The sequence below is a fragment of the Martes martes genome (assembly GCF_963455335.1).
Source record: "Martes martes genome assembly, chromosome: 13".
Classification (NCBI taxonomy): Eukaryota; Metazoa; Chordata; class Mammalia; order Carnivora; family Mustelidae; genus Martes; species Martes martes.
Genome location: NC_137901.1, coordinates 69,227,679 through 69,245,981, shown reverse-complemented (window position 1 = coordinate 69,245,981; position 18,303 = coordinate 69,227,679). Strand labels below are relative to the sequence as shown.

At 57.7% G+C, this 18,303-nt stretch overlaps 2 protein-coding genes across 5 annotated transcripts; one reads left to right on the top strand and one right to left on the bottom strand.

Annotated features, from left to right (window-relative positions):
* Positions 1-2,019: 2,019 nt before the first annotated feature.
* INPP5J (inositol polyphosphate-5-phosphatase J) lies at positions 2,020-10,687 on the top strand (the record flags this gene model as incomplete). Of its 4 annotated transcripts, XM_080822220.1 has the most annotated exons (14): positions 2,035-2,145; positions 3,744-3,993; positions 4,075-4,906; positions 5,268-5,384; positions 5,528-5,636; positions 5,863-5,979; positions 6,320-6,495; positions 6,871-6,982; positions 7,123-7,232; positions 7,372-7,555; positions 9,146-9,283; positions 9,410-9,487; positions 9,613-9,717; positions 9,920-10,687. In XM_080822220.1, 14 exons carry the CDS (start codon positions 2,035-2,037, stop codon positions 10,424-10,426), a joined length of 2,946 nt encoding a protein of 981 aa, XP_080678346.1. In that variant the 3' UTR covers positions 10,427-10,687. The 4 variants fall into 4 exon arrangements, with proteins under 4 accessions (XP_080678348.1, XP_080678345.1, XP_080678346.1 ...); XM_080822222.1 differs by having other exon boundaries at positions 2,020-2,145; positions 3,762-4,906; XM_080822219.1 differs by having other exon boundaries at positions 2,020-2,145; positions 3,744-4,906.
* Positions 10,688-11,122: 435 nt separating this feature from the next.
* On the bottom strand, positions 11,123-16,177 carry PLA2G3 (phospholipase A2 group III; the record flags this gene model as incomplete). Its single annotated transcript, XM_080822196.1, has 7 exons — positions 11,123-11,915; positions 12,495-12,611; positions 12,720-12,849; positions 13,500-13,807; positions 14,125-14,252; positions 14,498-14,637; positions 15,658-16,177. The coding sequence occupies 7 exons, from the start codon at positions 16,175-16,177 to the stop codon at positions 11,717-11,719; spliced, it is 1,542 nt and encodes a 513-aa protein (XP_080678322.1). The 3' UTR covers positions 11,123-11,716.
* Positions 16,178-18,303: the final 2,126 nt, after the last annotated feature.

Sequence of the window (18,303 nt, the reverse complement as noted above, 5' to 3'; positions counted from 1 at the left end):
CTCCTTAGTCATCACACCAGGAGCTCAAATATAGCTCTTACCCTGCTCCCTTCTCAGCCAGGGTCCGCCTCCCCCACCCCCTTCTCCTGGCAAAGCCATGTCTGGGTCTCACAGTCCCTGTCCCTTCCCCCCAGGAATGCAGCTAACACTGGGCCTCAGTTTCAGCATCCGCTAAATGGGCAGGTTGGAGCAGATGCTGATGATGGTGATGTTGATGCTGATGACGGCACTGATGATGTTAACTCCAGAGCAGCTGCCCTCGTGGAGAGAGCTCACCGAGAGCTCTGGCTCCGTGGCTAAACACTCCATTTACATCCTCTTGATGAACCTTCACCACAACCATAGGAAGCATCTGCTGTTTTCATCTCTCTTACACAAATCGCAAATCAGGAATCAGAGTGACCTCCCCAGGTAAGTCAGTGGCAGGGCCAGCAACAAAATCCCCTACGGGATCTGACTTGAGGGAGGGACAGTAACGAGAAGTCCTGGGCTGCCTTGCAGCCTGCAGCAGGCCTCTGTACACTCATTTGCATGACATTTGCCGGGTCTCCAAAGGACACTGATGCCCCTTCTCAGCGGTGGATGGCTGAGCCCTGTGACGGGCCCCAGGGTCTAGGATCTGCCCCGCCCACCCAACTTCCGGGATTGCATTGGAGGCCAATCCTCAGGAACCTTGATCCTCACCGGTCCTCTGTTTTCTCATCTATACAATGGAAGTCAGAGGACTGGGAGGGGTAAGTCCAAATTTTCCTTCCCTCTGTGGGAAACACAGATGAGACCCAGAAACAGTTAAGCAGAGGGAGGAAACCCATCCAGGAGAAGGGGTGAGGCATCTGTCCATGCAGCTTTCATGCAGGGGACCACAGGCCTATGAGGATACAGAGGTGACCGTGGACCACCAGAGAGCTCTGGGTACAAAACTTTGGGCATTTTCTGGCCACACTGAGTGCGATCACTCCTCTCAGAGCAATCCAGCAATTCTGGAAACATCAGGATCTCAGGGATTACTTAGCAGATGAGAGAGAGAGAGGGAAAGAGGCAGAAGCAGAGGGCCCACCTCTGAGCCCTGTCACTCATTCACTCTCCTCACTCATTGACTGAATCATCAGTTCATTCAGCAAACATTTCCAGGGACCCTGTGCTGGGTCCTGACCACCGAAGTTTCCTGGGCCTGTTTTTCACCTTCCTGCCAGCCTGTTCTCCCACTGCTGGGACTTTCTCCACCCTAGTTCCCTGCCCCCCAGAAACCCCAGTTGGCTCCCATGGGTCTTGGGTCACTGAAAAAGCTCCCTTTCTTCACTGAAACTGAGACACTGAGACCTCCCCACCAGGTGACCTTGAGCTAGTCCCTCACCCAAACCACACCCAGTTGAGTACTGGAAAGAGAAAAGCCGCCAGAGAGGGACTGGGCTGTGAAAACATCCGGGGCAGGTGGCCAGGTGTCTGCAGAATAGCAGGGGCAGTACTGAGGCTGAGACAGGACGGGACTCCAGTGGCTGGAGCCGGAGTGTCTGGCTTTGGGATGGGAAGGATAGAGCCAGGCAGGGGGCGGGCACTAAGGCCCAAAAATGGGACAAAGGTGGGGGCCAAGGCAAGCCCTGGGCTGGCAGGGAGTCAAGGCAGCTCATAGGATCATGGCAGGGACTCGGGTGTCTCTGCGGCCCTGGAAAGGGTGCTGACCTCTGAGCTACCTGTCTCTATCTTACCCTCAGGTGTGTCAATAACCCACCTTTGAGTAAGGACCCACAGGCCTACTGGCCGGAGGGTGGGGGCAGACAGGTGCCAGCTGGGACCCAAGCCAGGCCAATGGGCACATTCTCTACCCCACTGCATGACCATTTCAGCCTCAGCAGTCAGCTTGAAGGGTTCCCAGAGAGCAGGCCACCTTGCCTTGGCCACCTCTAGGTTGGGAAGTAGGTGCCTGTGTCTTTAAATTCTCAGCAGGTTGAAACGGCTGATGACATCACTGGTTCCCGGGAGCGGAGGAGCTAGAGCCAGAGCCCAAGGGAGCCCGGGCTGCTAGGGGCTGCAGACATGGAGGGCCAGAGCAGCAGTGGCAGCAGGAGGCCAGGGACCCGGGCTGGCCTGGGACCCCTGCCGGTGCCCATGCCCCGTGGGGTTTCCCAAACTGGGGCACCCTCCAAGGTAAGACCCCTAAAACCTAGTCCCCCATCCCTGATCCTTGGTCCCACACACCCCCACACACCGCAGGCACTCTGGTGCCCCTGGCTGAGGGGTGGGCACTCTCCTCTGCCCACTGGCAGGGGCTAGGCAAACAGGGCATTCTGGGGGGTGAGGGGGCAGTGATGGGACACCCAGAGAGAGATGGAGTTAGCCATCTCTGGGAGCCCCCAGGAGAGATCTGGGCCGGGTGTCGGGGGATCCAGCTGTACTCCAGCTTTGCTGTGTGACCTTGGGCAAGTTGCTGGTCTTCTCTGAACCAATGCAAAATGAGGAGGCTTGTCCCTGAAGACTAAAATGGTGACATCTGGGATGTCTAAGTTGTTAGTGCTGGAGGCGGTATGGTGGTTGGGGGGACACTTGGAGCCAAGGAGGATGCCCAAAATGCAGCCTCAAAGAGCTAAGTTTGAGGAGGAAGATGAAGGCAGAGTTTCAGGTTCTCTGAACCGAGAAGGACATGGGACACAGACAGAGCTGCCTGTCTGGAGGCAGGGATGGGCCGCCTCAGGGCGAGGGTAAATCTTCTGCCCTCCCTGGCAGAGGACGTTTTATCCTGTCTTCCGGAGACAGGGGCATCAGAAACAGAGGACAGATGGGAAAGAGAGAGGAGGTCCCTGCAGGGCCTCACATCCCCCCACTCCACCTGCCAGACAAAAGGAGGATACCTGCTTGCCTGTCCTCAGAGGTGGGGGAGACAGGGGAGAGGGTACAGCTGGGCACAGAGAAGTGAATGCCAGGATCAACAGAATCCTGGACTTGCTCTGACTGTTAGAATCACACTTGATAAGGACGGACTATTCCATGGGCTCAGATGGAATCCTAGCAAATGTTCAGCTCATAAACACAGAGAATAGGAGACCAAGGCTTCTCGGGAGGAAAATGTGGCCAGCAACCCTTCACCAGATGCCTTCATTTTACAGACAAAAACTGAGGCCCTGGGCAGAGAGGTGCTTGCCTGCGGTGAAACGGAGCTGGGCTTGGAATTGACATGGCTAGTCTTAGCCCTGGGCTCTTGATCCTATATGGAACTCTGGCACTGGGACCAAGGAGTTTGGGATGCTTGGCAGGGACAAAGCTGGGGGTTCCTTGAGGAACTGTGGAGGAAAGGAGACAAATTTAATAGGCTAGATCCAGGGTGTCCAGAGAGGGCAGATCTGGGGTGTAAGGTCAGTAGCCCTTAGCCAGGGGAGCAGGAGGAAATGCAAGGAGGGCTGATTCTAGAGACCCAACCTCCAGCTTGCCCAGGGAGTGGGTGTCAGTCAGGAGGGCAAGGAGAGAGCCCTTGGGTTCAGGCTCACATCCTGCCTCATTTGAGTTGGGGTCTTAGGTTCCCCATCTATGAGAGGGGTCAGACTTGAGGGAGGGGATAAAGTTCTGCATCCTGTTTCTTCCAAAAGAGAAGCTGATTCGTGACAGAATGGATTGAGCTGAGAAATTAGGGAGTACATCCTTGCAAATACATGCCTTTCTTAGCTAGATGGAGTCTGCTGGGGTCTCTATGGAAGTTGGGGCCCAAGCCCCTGGTTAGGATTACTCTGAGTCTTTGACTTGTCTTCTGCAAGGTGGATGCAAGTTTTCAGCTCCCAGTGGAGAACGTGGCCCTAGCACCCTCGGAACCAAGATTGGCTCTAGTGCCCGTGGGCCCAAGAGCAGCTATGCCACCTTCCACAGAGGGTCCACGGTCTGCTCTGGTGTCTCCCCGACCCATCCTGGCTCCACTGTCTACCCCGGGAGGGCAGAAGACAGCTCCTACCCGCCGCAGTTCCAGCCTAGCTCCAACATCTGTGGGTCACTTGGTCGTGTCTGCCTCAGGTGGGCCAAAGACTCCTCCGGTGACCTCAGGCTCAGTCCTGGCTCCAACATCCCTGGGACAGCTGGTGATGTCTGCCTCAGCAGGGCCAAGGCCTCCCCCACCCACCCTGCGGCCCAGGCTGTCTCCGACGTCCAGGGACCAGAAGCAGGTGCCACCTGCCTCCGTGGGACCCAAGCCAGCACTGGCTGCCTCAGGCCTGAGCCTGGCTCTGGCCCCTGAGGAGCAGCCCCCACAGCCCCCCTTCAACTCTTCCCCAGTGCCCAGTCCAGTTTTGTCATCCTCTCAGGACCAGGTCCTGGCTCCAGCTTCTGTAACATCGGCCTCTGCCTCTGGGGGATGGACACCAGCTAAACAGAGGGATCCCCCAGCCCCTAAACCTCTCCCCTCTTCCGAAGGGCATCTCCAGGCTTCAGCTCAGACATCTGGTCCTGTGGGCTCCACATCCTTGAGCCAAACCCCCCCAGACCCCCGGATCTCCCCTTCCTTCAGAGCCCGGCCTGAGGCCCCCCGCAGCAGCCCTGAGGATCCTGTCCTGCCCCGGCCACCCCAGACCCTGCCCCTGGATATGGGCCAGGGCCCTCCAGAGCCTGCCACCCGTTCCCCAGGACTTCTGTCCCCTACCTTCCGGCCAGGAGCCTCTTCAGCCCAGACTGTGCCCCCACCTCTGCCCAAGCCACCCCGGTCTCCCAGCCGTTCCCCCAGCCGCTCCCCCAACCGCTCCCCCTGTGTCCCCCCAGCCCCTGAGACGGCCCTCCCTAGGCCTGGCACCCAGGGTGCAGGGTCTAGTGGGCACACAAGCCCCAGTCTTCAGCCCCGAGAAACTCCAGCTCCGGTCACCACCTCCCCTTCTACCTCCACCTCATCATCCTCTTGGTCAGCTCAGCCTACCTGCAAGAGTGACCCTGGCTTCTGGTGAGGGGGCCCTCTCCCACGAAACATTGGTGGGGCTTGAGTTCTGAAGCTAGCCATCTTTCCAGGGTGGCTTACCCTACACTACCCCAGTTTACTTGCCCGAGGAAGATTCTTTGGGGTACTGGGCCTACTGTGGGACCCTCAGGAGACAGCATCTTCTCCTGAGGGACTTGCTCACCCCTGCCTCGATCGATCTCCTCTGGGAGAGTCTGGTAGGAGGGATATTGGGCCCACTTGTCCTCCCTCTGAGAGCTTACACCCACACCTGCCTCAGTTTACTTCCCCAGAAAGAGCCCTGTGGGAGGAAGGTTGAGGAGGGAGTGGTGCCCAGTGGTAACCCCTCTTATACCCCCAACCCCAGGATCACTGTGGTCACGTGGAATGTGGGCACTGCCATGCCTCCTGATGACGTCACATCCCTGCTCCACCTGGGCAGCGGCGGCAATGACAGTGATGGGGCGGACATGATTGCCATAGGGTGAGGGGGTTGGGGGTGTGGACCCCGTTCCTGGATCCTTCCTGCCTCCCAGACCCTTGCCCATGGGAAGGACTTCTAGGGCACCCCCAACCCGACAGCCGCCTCACCCCCACCCCCACTCCTATCCCCACCCCTACCCGCAGGTTGCAGGAAGTGAACTCCATGATCAACAAACGGCTCAAGGACGCGCTCTTCACAGACCAGTGGAGCGAGCTCTTCATGGACGCGCTGGCACCCTTCAACTTCGTGCTGGTAACGTCTCCCTCAGCCCCTGGAAGTGGGGAGCCCCCTGGATTCCTGGCCCGAGCTCTGCGTTGATTCACTGTGTGGCCTGCTGGACCTCTGTTGCTGGGTCCGCGAAACAGGATGGAGGAGCAGATCTCAAAGACTAGGGGAAAGCGCACAGCCGGGCCGGGGGTGGGGGATGGGGGGAATGGGGTTGTGTCCGGTCCCTCAACCACCTCGCCTCTGGCCTTAGGTGAGTACAGTGCGGATGCAGGGCGTCATCCTGCTGCTGTTCGCCAAGTACTACCACCTGCCCTTCCTGAGGGACGTGCAGACGGATTGCACGCGCACCGGCCTGGGTGGCTATTGGGTGAGCATCGGAGCGCCCGGGAGGGGACAAGGCCCTAAGGGGTCTATAGATTAGTCCTCTGGGTGCTCCACGCACTGGCAAGGTCTCCCCATGCTCCGCCCCTTACTCTGACGCCTGCCTCTCCCCAACCCCGCCCAACACCCCACCCCCCACACCATTTTCTAGACCCAACCCCCTTCCAGTCCCAGCCCCATCCCTTGGTTCTGCTCCTTTGCCTAGAACCCACCCCTCTCTATGCCTTTTCCACTGGCTGGCGGCCTCGCCCCTCTCTATGCCCCGCCCAGTGCCTCATCCCCTTGCCGAGGCCCCGCCCACGACTCGACCAACCCTGTCTCCCAAGGGCAACAAGGGTGGAGTGAGCGTGCGACTGGCGGCCTTCGGGCACATGCTCTGCTTCCTGAACTGCCACTTGCCCGCGCACATGGACAAGGCAGAGCAGCGCAAGGACAACTTCCAGACCATCCTTAGCCTCCAGCAGTTCCCGGGGCCCGGGGCGCACGGCATCCTGGATCACGAGTATGGGCTCTGGGCGGGGCCAAATGGAGCTTGGGCGGGGCTAGTGAAGGAGAGGTGGGCCTCAGAGTCTCGAACACTTGGCCCCTGGAACCTGAGTACCAGCCTGGGTGGGCCTTGTAGGGAGAGGCAGAGCCTATGCGGGGTGGGCGGCCCCCCGAACTACATCTAGGAACACGATTGCTGGTAAGTTTGATGGGGGACAGAAACTGCCAGGTGGAGCTTTGCCCAGAGGCACCGCCTTGGTGGGGGTCCAATCAAACTTTCTTTTGTATCTACGTCCCCCTGCTATTCCTTGGTGGCTTGGTTGGGGGTGGAGAAGGATCTGGGTTGGGCTTTTTCACCCCACGGACCCTGCTGGCCCCCATCCCCAAACAGCCTCGTGTTCTGGTTTGGGGACCTCAACTTCCGCATCGAGAGCTATGACCTGCACTTCGTCAAGTTTGCCATTGACAGCGACCAGCTCCACCAGCTCTGGGAGAAGGACCAGGTGCAGAACCTCAGCCCGCAACCCTAAACACCAAACACACAGAACATGACCCACCACACTTTTGTCTACTAGGCTTTGGCTCTTGGCTTCACCTGTCCCATCCAAGCCGTTGTCCAATTTTCCCTTTTGAACTTTCACAGCTCAACATGGCCAAGAACACCTGGCCCATCCTGAAGGGCTTCCAGGAGGGGCCCCTCAACTTTGCGCCCACCTTCAAATTTGATGTGGGTACTAATAAATATGATACCAGGTGAGCTCAGCACTGGGATGAGGTGGAGGCATGGGCTGAAGTCTTCTGGATAGGGAAGAAAGGGAAGACGATTGGCAAGAAGCAAGGCTGGGGCTGTGCCTCAAACCCCTGAAACTTAGGTCACCCCTGCCCACTTCAGTGCCAAGAAGCGGAAGCCAGCCTGGACAGACCGTATCCTGTGGAAGGTCAAGTCTCCGGGTGTGGGTCCCAGCCCCTCAGGACGGGAAAGCCACCGGCTCCAGGTGACACAGCACAGCTACCGCAGCCACATGGAATACACAGTCAGCGACCACAAGCCCGTGGCAGCCCAGTTCGTCCTGCAGGTGAGTCCTGGCCTCATCCTCCCATCATGACATCCCCAGGTCCAACTCAGCATCACCTGGCCTACTGGTAACCCCTTGCACCTGCCCTCAGCAGCATCCATTCACTGTAGCAGAGTGGGAGTGGCTTATGACCCCCATTTTCAGATGAGGAAACTGAGGCTCAGAGACATGGCATCACATCGAGGTCACACAGCTGGGAAATGGAAGAATTGGGATTTGAACCCAAGCTAGTCTCTTTTCAGAGTCCATGCCTTCTCCACTAATCCCTAACTCGGTTCTTCTGAGAAAGGATTAGGACCACTTTTGTGAAAATTCACATTATGTAGTCATATAATAAGACCCGCAAAATCAAAATGTTTATTCAAACTTCATGTAGCACTCATTCATATTTATTTACCATTTTACCATGTGTCGAGCACCGTGAGTGAGGTAGTAATGGGGAGGAGGAGTTGAGAGATGAAAAATACAAAGCTAAATTCTAAACAGTTACTGTAACTTAGCATTGTGTGTAGGGGTAAAGTAAAAAGGAGAAATGCTAGAATGTCAGAATCGGAACTGGGAGACCACGTAGTCCAACAGTCTATTTTTCTATGGGGAAACTGAGGCCCCCAGTAGGGCAAGCATGTACCCCAAGCCACACATCAGTCCTGAACCCCAACTCTGGGCTCTCCAATTCCCTTCCTTGATCTCATAAGAGGGAGCCTGGAGGCCAGAGAATGTTTTCCCTGGTAACTCTGTCATGTGGTCAGTCCATGGGACACTGGCCAGTATCCTCAGCTGGGAATGGAAAGCTGCCCAAGTCTGGCCTCCTGTGACCTTTGGTAAAGGAGTTGGGTGTGAGGTTCACCCTCAGTCAGGGGCCTCATCTTGAGAACCACTCCTTTTTGGTGCCCTACCCTGACCTTCCCTCCTCATCAAGGACTCTGACCCTTGTAGAATGTTAACCTGTTGAGTGCCTACTGCATGCCAAGCCCTGGGATTCTGTCATCCCTTTGAATGCCTTTGTAGGCCCTGAGAGATCCAAATTCTCCTCCCAGTTTTACTGGTGAGGGAAACTGAGACTCAGAGAACTTAAGTTTCAACTGAAGCAACACAATCAGAGTGGGACTTAGTGGGAGTTTTGACTTTGCAAGGCCCCAGAGAGCATTTCCAAGAGGCCACCCCTGGCAAAACTGCTGTTAAGAACCTAAGGACAGGGAGAAGATGTTCTGGTTTCTTCTGAAACAGCCTGGCTCAAAAGCTGAGGAGGGAGGGAAACCCAAAACTCGATAAATAGGAGGGGAGCAGACAAAGGCCTGAGGCTGACACACTATCTGAGTCCTTCCCTGAGGGACAGAGGAGGGGCAAGGGCAGAACCAGGGCTCCCCTATTCCCTTCAAAGCTGTATCCTTGCTCCCTAAGGAGGCTATTGCCATAAAGAGCCCTGGGCTGGGAGGTGAGAAGCCTGGCATTTATCCTAGACCTATTCAGCCTTGGTTTCCCAATCTGTAAGGTGGTTTCGGAGGCCCTGTCTCTCAGCTAATTTGTGCTGACTCGGGCCCAAGGGCACTCGGGAGGGTCCCCCCTGATGTTGCCCCCACCCCTGGGCAGTTCGCTTACAGGGACGATGTGCCGCTAGTGCGGCTGGAGGTGGCTGATGAGTGGGTGCGGCCCGAGCAGGCCGTGGTGAGGTACCGCATTGAAACCGTGTTCGCCCGCAGCTCCTGGGACTGGATCGGCTTGTACCGGGTGAGAAGGGCAGGGATGGTCAGTGCCTCAGGGAAGGGAGGAGCAGGAGGAGCAGCAGGGGTGGGGGGATGGGGGGTAGGGGTGGGGGGTTGATAGGAGATACCACCCTGAATCCTCTCACCCCAGGTGGGTTTCCGCCACTGCAAGGACTACGTGGCTTACGTGTGGGCCAAACACGAGGATGTGGATGGGAGCATCTACCAGGTACTGAAAGGGAGGGCAAGGGTGGGAGGAAGCCCCCATCGCCCTTGGGGCTTGGGACTTGACTTGGGCAGTCCTTGAGGCTGCCTCCCTGACCCCAACCTGGGCCTATGCCCCGGGCCCACCAGGTGACCTTCAGTGAGGAGTCACTCCCCAAGGGGCATGGAGATTTCATCCTGGGCTATTACAGCCACACGCACAGTATCCTTATTGGTGTCACTGAGCCCTTCCAGGTGAGTAGGTCACACTGTGGGAGTGGGGGCTTCCCAAAGACCCTGTTCACAATGCTGTAGCCTCTACCTTCTGCTCCATGGTCTCCTACAAGTAGCCTGACTTTTCCCGGGTCTGCTCATGGCCAGGGTGGGAGTGGTTCCAAGACACCTTGAGTGGCTGGCTGGGGAGTGGGGCAGCCCAGTGACCACCCTTCTCCCCCAGATCTCTCTGCCTACCTCGGAGGTGGCCAGCAGCAGCACAGACAGCTCGAGTGCCAGCTCAGAGGACGAGGATGACAGTACCCTGGAGCTGCTTGCACCCAAGTCCCGTAGCCCCAGCCCTGGCAAGTCCAAGAGGCACCGCAGCCGCAGCCCAGGCCTGGCCCGCTTCCCCGGCCTTGCCCTGCGGCCTTCATCTCGTGAACGCCGCGGTGCCAGCCGCAGCCCCTCGCCACAGAGCCGCCGCCTGCCCCGGGTGGCCCCCGAAAGGAGCCATGATGGTGGCAGCCGGGGCAGTAGTGAGGAGGGGCCCTCTGGGTTGCCCGGTCCCTGGGCCTTCCCACCATCTGTGCCTCAAAGCCTCGGCCTGCTGCCTGCCTTGCGCCTGGAGCCTGTCGACCCTGGTGGTGGGGGTTCCTGGAGACCTAATCGGGAGGCCCCAGCCCCCAGCAGCCTGTCTACCAGTCCCCAGGGCCGGCAGGGGCTAGAGGAAGGGGGTCTGGGGCCCTGAGGGTGGGTGAGCAGGTGGGCCCAGGTGGCCGCCGCTGTGCCCTGATCTCCTGCAAACCCACCTGTGTCCCTCTTGCTGCTGCTCCAGCTTTATCCGCACCTGCCACTCTGTCCTGGCCAGGGGTGGCCACGTGGGGTCCCCCAAACTCAGTCCTGGCACCTCAACTGTGACAATCAGCAAACCCCTATTGACCCCCATCTGAGATGGGGAAGGGGATGCAATCCTGGAGGCCATCAGTTAGAAATTAAATGCTCCAGCCTCACTCCTGACTCCTTCCTAACTTGTTAGCAGTCTGGGGGTGGGGGTAGTCAGAGGAAGGGACTAAAGAGGCAAGAGGATGATAGATCTGACAATTACCAGGCTCCAGCTGTATACATTACAGATGCCATCTCTTTTAATCTGCACCACAACCCTGAGTTGTGGTGTTGAGTTCAGTGCAGTTCTTAGACGTATTTCACAGGTGGGCAAACTGAGGCCTCCAGAAGGCGAACCTCTCAGAATCAGACACCCAACCACAGTCTGGCTATGTGTTAGAGGGAGGGAACGTTTACTCGGTGCTAAGCACTGTCCATGTATTGGTTTCCTTAATCCTCAACAATCCTATGAGGTAGGCCCTGATCACACTGCCCCTTTTCAGAGGAGTTACTAAGGCTCAGAGTGGGGGAGGTCCCTCGATCAAGGACACAGAGGAGATCTGAGTTTTAAGTTTAGGGTAGGAAAAAATGGGCCAGGGCTGGGCCAGGAAGGGCACAGCAGCTGTTGAGAAGGGATCCCCCAGGGAAAAGGGTTGGACAGTGCCCCCCCAGCCACCCTCCCCTTCCCTGGATTCAGACACAGGCACTTCTGTGACATCCCATTTCCCACTGGCTGCCTCAGGCCTCAGCAAGTAGGTTCCTGGGGCTCCTCTGGACAAGTTTTTGAGATACGTGTTGATTTTGCAACCAGGAGATACGGTACCTCTTCCTCATACCTCCGGAGGCTGCTGTAATAAATTACCCTTTCTTCATTCCCATCTGGCAAGGTCCAAGCCCAGAGCATCAGAGTGTGCCTCCTGAACACCACAGCCAAGCACAGAGGGATTGGGTCACCAGCTCAGAATCACCCAGCACAGCAGGAGATGTGGTCCAGCATTTCAGCCTCACCTCCCTTTGCCTCCTGGCTGTCCACAGGGTCCCGAGCCATGCTTCAGTCTAACACATGGAGAGGAAGCCAAGAACCCCTGGGGCCTAGCAGAGCTAGGGGCAGGGCCCCGTCTGGTGCCCAGGAGAGCTGGAATTGAGATCACCGGTTCTAGGATTTCTCCCTCCTGTTGGGTCTCTGCAAGGTCAGCTGCAGGCAGCGGTCATAGAATGACACGGGGGCTCTTGGGTGATCTGAAGGCTGCAACTGCCCCTCACCTGTGCCCACATCCCAGAGCTGGAGTCGCCTCTTTTGAAGTCGCCGCAAGTGCCGGGCTGATACCTTAATGGCCCTAGGGTCTCCGGAACAGCTGTGGGCCAGGAAAAGTGGGGCGGGTGGTCATGGCTGCCAAAGATCCCACCGTACTTTGCAGACTCAGGGGCTGAATCTGGTGAGAAGCAGGGCTGGGGCCAGGGAGGGGTTACACCTCGAAGTGGGGAGGCAAAAGAAACCCGGGTTGGCACCCGGAGGCCCCAGTTTGGCCACCAGCTTGCTGCAGAGACGTGGGCCAATCTGGGCCTCAGTTTCCTCAGCCCTGAAATGGGGACGGTAACAAGGGGCTTGCTCTGGGAATCAGAGCTGAAATGAGATTTTAGGTGAGGAGTAAGAGTTAAGCAAACATTTTACTATGTGCCAGGCAGGCCTTGGGCTATATGGGTTGCACATACCATTTCCTTGGTTCCTACAAGCTTTTTACAAGTAAGAAAATGGAGGCATGGAGAGGTGACTGAACTTGCTAGGTCACCAGGAAGCAGAGGGAAGATGACGATGGAACTCGGAGCTGCCTTAACCTGCTTCCCCATCCCCTCGGCCCTGGCACACAAAGGGAGGATGGGCAAACCACCCCTTGGGAAAACACCCCCTCCCTCCTGGCCTGGCCACCACTTACCCTTTGCCCTCAGCACAGTCCAGTGGAGGGGCAAGCTCGAAGCAGGTCATGCCGAGCAGCTCCCAAAGCACGTTGGTGCCCTCAGGTGGGCTGTGGAGCCTCAGGAAGCGTGCCAGACTGAGGGCAGAGGCAGGCTTAAGTTGGGGCAGGGTCTGGCCACCGGGGAGCCCCTTCTCACAGACTGGCAGCAGGCCACCCACCCCCAGGGGTCCGAGCAGGCCTCACCGACGTGTGCAATTGCAGTGGAAGAGGGGCTCGTGGGCGCTATTGAGCAGCTGGAACTTGGTCTCCTGAGGCCCAATCTGCTGCTCGCATTGATCCAGGTGGTGGAAGCTGCGGCAGGCCCGGCGGGCATCTGGGTTTGGGGGGCATGGTGGTGAGGGGAGCCCAGTCCCCCAGCAAATCCCCACTGATGCCCACTGCCATTTAGGGGAAACAGAGGCACATGTGCTCAGCCACACAAACACAGGGTCCTCCTGTCTCACATACTTCCTGTCTCATTACACACACACACACACACACACACACACACACACACACACACAGAGCAGTGCTACCATAGAACCCAGAATGTTGGTCAGGAAAGGCTTTTTGAAGGAAGAGACTGCTGAGCTAGGACAAGAAGACTCGGGAAGAGTGCTCCAGGCAGAAGGAACTGCATGTGCAAAGGCCCAGAGGTTGGAGAGAGCAAGCTGCTTTTGAGGAACCATAGGAGGCTTATAAGGCTGGAGTTTCAGCTGGGGAGTAGAGTCTGCAGGACCAGCACCTGAGGACCCCTGTATGTGGGCACATTGTGAATTAAGAAGGACCATGGTAGGGGCTCAGTGAGGAGTGAAATGGTCAAGTTTAGGGCTTACAAAAATCCTTTTTGCTGCAGCATGACCTGATAGGAGGTTGGGATATCCCAGGAGGAGTTTGGAAAAAGAAAGGAAGCAACACAACCCCTCACAGAGGCAGGGCCACCTTCCCATATCAGGAACCCCCAAAGTTAGGTTCTGCGCTCACCCCGGGGTTTTAGGCCATCCTGTGGCCGATGGAGGCCTGGATGGGTGACCTCCAGCCAGGCTGTTGGGGACATATCAGGTTTGGTAGAGGCCATGGGGACCCAGAGGGCTGTGGTGTTGGTTTTGTGGGTGTGCTTAGACCCTTTCCGCTGTGGCGGCCGCTTCTGAGGATGCTGCTTCTGTCGAGGCTTGCTGGGGGCTGGGCTTTGGAGGCTGGGAGTCACGGGGGTGGCGGGGGAGCTCCAGGAGGCATTGTAGACAGTCCTGGACTGGAGGCGGGCAAGGGGTATGGAGCCATATGTTCTACACCTGGAAGGTAGCAATTGGTGGCAATTGGTCATTCACAATCCCCTTCCTCCCCCTTCCCCCCGACCGCCCTCCCCAAGAAGAAGCCTCAGGTTCATCTCCATGGAGACCAAGGCTCTGCCAGTCCCATCCCTTATCCCACTGCCCTGTGTAGAGCACCCAGGGAAGTTCCGCATCCTGAGCCCTGTCCTGAGGAGAGCACAGGGAGGATGAGGCATCATTTGCTGGAGGACAGACATACAGACAAGCCTCCCTCCTAGGGCTTGGAGCCTGGGCTCCCCCTCTGGCTGGGAAGGAGATCGAAGGGAGCAGCCACATACCCTCCCCACCAGTACCACGCCACACACGCCTCCTGCTCCTCAAGCACAAAGCAGGGGATCTCCAGCACATTGAAGAAGGCCACGCCCACGATGTCCGAGATGGAGTCTCGCTGGTTCTGCAGGCATTGCTGGAACCTGCCCAAGAGCTGGCACTCAGGTCCCTGGACCAGAGAGAGTCCCCCGGCTCCTCCTCCAAGACCACCCAGTCACTACCATGCCAGTGGTTTGGGATCCAAGAGTCTCTTCTCCTAGGTCTCAACTTTCCCACCTGCAAGGTGGGGTCTGGCTGGCTGATCCTTTAGGGTTTTTTGGAATCGCAGTCTCTGCACCCAGGAACTACCCCACCCGTGAGCCCCCAGCCCTCTCTACCCACCGCCAACCTGGCATCACAGTCACAATGGGAGATGGTGTGGAATCGGTAGTTTCGGATGCCGTAGCTGTACTGGAAAGGCGAGATGTTCTGTGGGCAGCGGTCATGCTCCCGGCAGCAGAGATCAGGGCCTTGGAAGACACCTGCAGGAAGCAGAGGGGGCATCAGCTGAGCGGGGTCTGGGGCTCCCCTCGCTGGCTATGCCTCGCTGGTACAGGGAGCAGGGGCCTTGTTCTTTCCCCAGCCCTGACACAGATGGCCTGAGTGGCCTCAGGTCACTCTCCCTCTGTGGGACTCTCGGTTTCAAAGCTTAAAGAGAGCAACCAGGCACAGGCTTTATTGGGCAGCTCCAGATGCCAGGCAGCCCACCCAGGAGGCTTTGTCTGGGAAAGGGACTTCCTCCAGGGAAGCGAACGAAGTCTTCCTCCAGAGCTCCCAAGCTCACCCCCCGAATAAAACTCCAAAGTTATGAATGTGCACAGAATGGCATGGCAAAGAGGCAGGGTGCAACCTTTCTCACTGGCATGATGAAGCATTGATTGCCACGATGCCAATCTGCTCCAACTCAGGTGCCAAAGCCTTCCCCCAACCCGCCGTGCATGCACAAAGACAGCTGTACTGAGTGCAGGAAAGTCATCCAAGTTTGTTACCATCTGAGCAATGGTGCCTTTTACTGAGCATTTCCCAACTGCCTGGCACTTCCCACAGCCAAGCTCCCAGCAGCTCTGTGAGGGAAATGTCACCTCCATGTACTGGTGAGGAAACCCAGGCTCAGAGTTGGGAAGTGACTTGTTTAGCTTGCATTTGCTAACCCAGGCCTTTGGGTCTCAGCATCCACTCCCCTGGGCATCCTGCCTCATAAAGCCTCCTCTTGGGTAATGGCTTTTGGCTCAGCCAACCTCGGACCCACCCCAGTCCAACCCCTCCCAGGCATGGTGATTAATGAGGACTCCGAGGTTTGACGAGGACGTTTCCCATCTATGACCTAAATTAAGGAACCCATGATGAGACTTAAGGTCACCCCCATTTTACAGAAAAGGACATTGAAATACCGAGTGATTAAGTCACTCGCCCGAGGACACACAGCCTGGGAGAGTCGGGGCCAGGGCGGAAGCCAGCACTCCCCACCACCCCCCAACACAGTCCACATCCCCATGCCTTACCCAGCTCCGAGGCGTTTCCAGCGGAATCCCCTACTCCACACCACAGCGTGCCAGGCATGGTCCAGCCTCTCTTCACCCGCTGAGGTCTTACTGTCCCAGGAGCTCCACTTGCTTGCTCTTCCCTGGTCTCTGCCGCTCGCTTCTCCCTAGCCCCTTCAGGCCCTCGGCAGGCCCCCCACTGACTCCAAAGGGTGGCCAGGGCTCTCTGCAGCTCGGGGCCGGGGGTGTGGATGAAGGAGCCCCGGGTGATCTCACCAACACAGAGGGCACTGAAGGCTGCGGTGAGCTCTGGCTCGTCTTGCCAGCTACATGCTTGCAGCCTCCCGTGCCGGTCCCAGCGGGTGTGGAAAACGGCCAGTCCTTGGGCACCCTTGCTCAAAAAGCTCAGGGTCCCCAAGGGGCTGCCGGGGATGGGCCTGGCCAAGTGGCAGGAGGTGCTGTCCCAGCGGAGGGCAGAGGGGCCTCCCATAGCCACTCCCAGGAAGCTCAGCATCCCTAACAGCACTACCGGAACCCCCATTCCGTCCTAGGCCAGCCCAGTCAGACAAAGCCCCCAGGACACCTACCCCCGGCAGCCCACGAGGCAGGAGCTTTAGCAACTGAGCGGAAGCAGTGCCCTGCAGACCCAGTGCAGCGGGGCCAATGAATGGAGCTTTGGGAGGAGTAGGAAGGAGGCTGGAGTATGGGGTGATCTCGGGCTTGTAACTGAATCCACCGGCTGGGCAGGCTGCTGATTGGCCAAGGAGTGCACTTGCCAGGGCCCACGCCCCCATTCACCATGCCTTTCTTATCCAGTCACCTGCTGCCAGCCCCGCCTGGATGGGGACTGTGGGAGCCAAAGCCTTGGGCTGTGGGGCAGGGGGCCAGGAGGGGATCTCTACCTTCCTGGGGAGGGAAGAGGGTTCAGGGGCTCAGAGGAAGCTCCCAGAACTCCGTCCTCAGACCCCTTCCCCAGTGGCGGCTGCCACACCCACCTCCATGAAGTTGGCAGAGAGCCATGGCCTCTACCAGACCTGGGTGAAGTGGGTGAGGGAGGGCTGGGGCCCTATGGCCACTACCCCGCCCCCCAGGGAGGTCCTGAGGCTTCTGGGAAAGGGAGCGCCCATTCCCTCGCCACCTGGGGTACACCACCGCCCAGAGCTGGTTCTAAGAAAGCCTCTAGGCATAATCAGGAGACAGTGCCCCAGGGCTCCCCACTTCCTGGGACTCCTAGACATAGGCCTGGCCAAGCAGCAACCCTCCCGGTCTGATATATGGTGGAGACAGAGCCAGAGCAGGCCTTGAGAGCACAGCATAGGGCAGGGCTAATGCTCTGGACTTGAAGGGACTGGAGTCCCCAGAGGAGTGGAAGGCTGGGCAGAGGGCTGAGTCTGCAGCCGGCTCCATCCTTGAACTATAGTCACCAGTGGGACACAGCAAGCATCATGCATTCCCCAAGGGACAGGAATGATCTCTCCATCAGGGAAGGGCTACTGCCAGTGTTTCTGTGTCCCAAAGCTAATGTATCACCCAGCTTCCAACCATCCAGGAAAGCTGGGATGCTCACACCCACGGTGCATATGAAGAAACTGAGGATCATCAAGGGAGAGGAAACTTTAGGTGACAGGCTCCATTGAGGGAGGACTTCAAGGCTGGAAGCACGGCTCTCAGAAAGCTTTGCTGGGAGGTCAGGGCTGGCAGAGACAGTGATCTGTCTGTCTGTCTGTCCATCAGCCCATCAGCCTACTGCTCCCCAGCATCCCTCTCAATCTCCATCCTAGTCTCTTCCAGGAGGGTAAGGCCTGGTGAGGCAGGGCCATGGGTAGAGCTGGGGAAGGGAAGCTCACTGTACATAGCAGGGGGAAGGAGGTGAGGCTGGGTGTGCAGGCCCATCTCTGTGCTTCAGAACCAGCCGGCTCCTGCCTCTCAGAAGGTCATGGCTGGGGACAATGGAAAGGGAAAGAGGGTGGGAATAGCCCAGGAGCCAAAGCCCTTCTCTCCAGAAGCAGGGGAAGGGAGTGTGGACTAAAAAGAGTAGAGGCAGGAAGGGTAGGGAGACCTGGGGTTCCCAAAGGTAGGGACACCACTGAACAAAGGTGGGTCTCTCTGGAAAGAACTCTACTGTTTGGAAACCATGTTCTGGTAATTTTACCCAGTTGTAGGAATGGCCACTCACCTCTGCCCTCTTTCCTGTACTACAGAGTCCATCACCCAGGAAGGCTGGGAGGTCCGGTGTCAGGAACTCAACTTTCAAGGTCAGACACATGTAACTTGGGTCCCGGCACTGTGGGACCTCAGACTTTGAAGTCTTAACTTCTCTGAGCCTCAGTCTCCTCATCTGTGTGATGGGTATAATCACAGTAGTCGGTTCACTGGATGTTGGGGAAGGCTCTCTGCACAGTGACTGGCACCAAGACACTGTCACTAAAGCCTCAGGACATCCCTGGGCAGGAAACAGTCTAGCCAGGAGAAAGCAAGTCCCCAAATTTTCAGACCACAGCATCCACGAGAGCTAGTCCCAGCTAGGCCATGACCTGGTTGTATGACTTCATGCTAGTCCCTGCCCCTCTCTGAGCCTTGGTTTCCTCCTCTGTACAGTGAAGAAAACAATGGAAGTGACCCTTGAGTTCTCTTCCTGTCCAGGCCCCAAAGGAAGGCAGGCTGAAG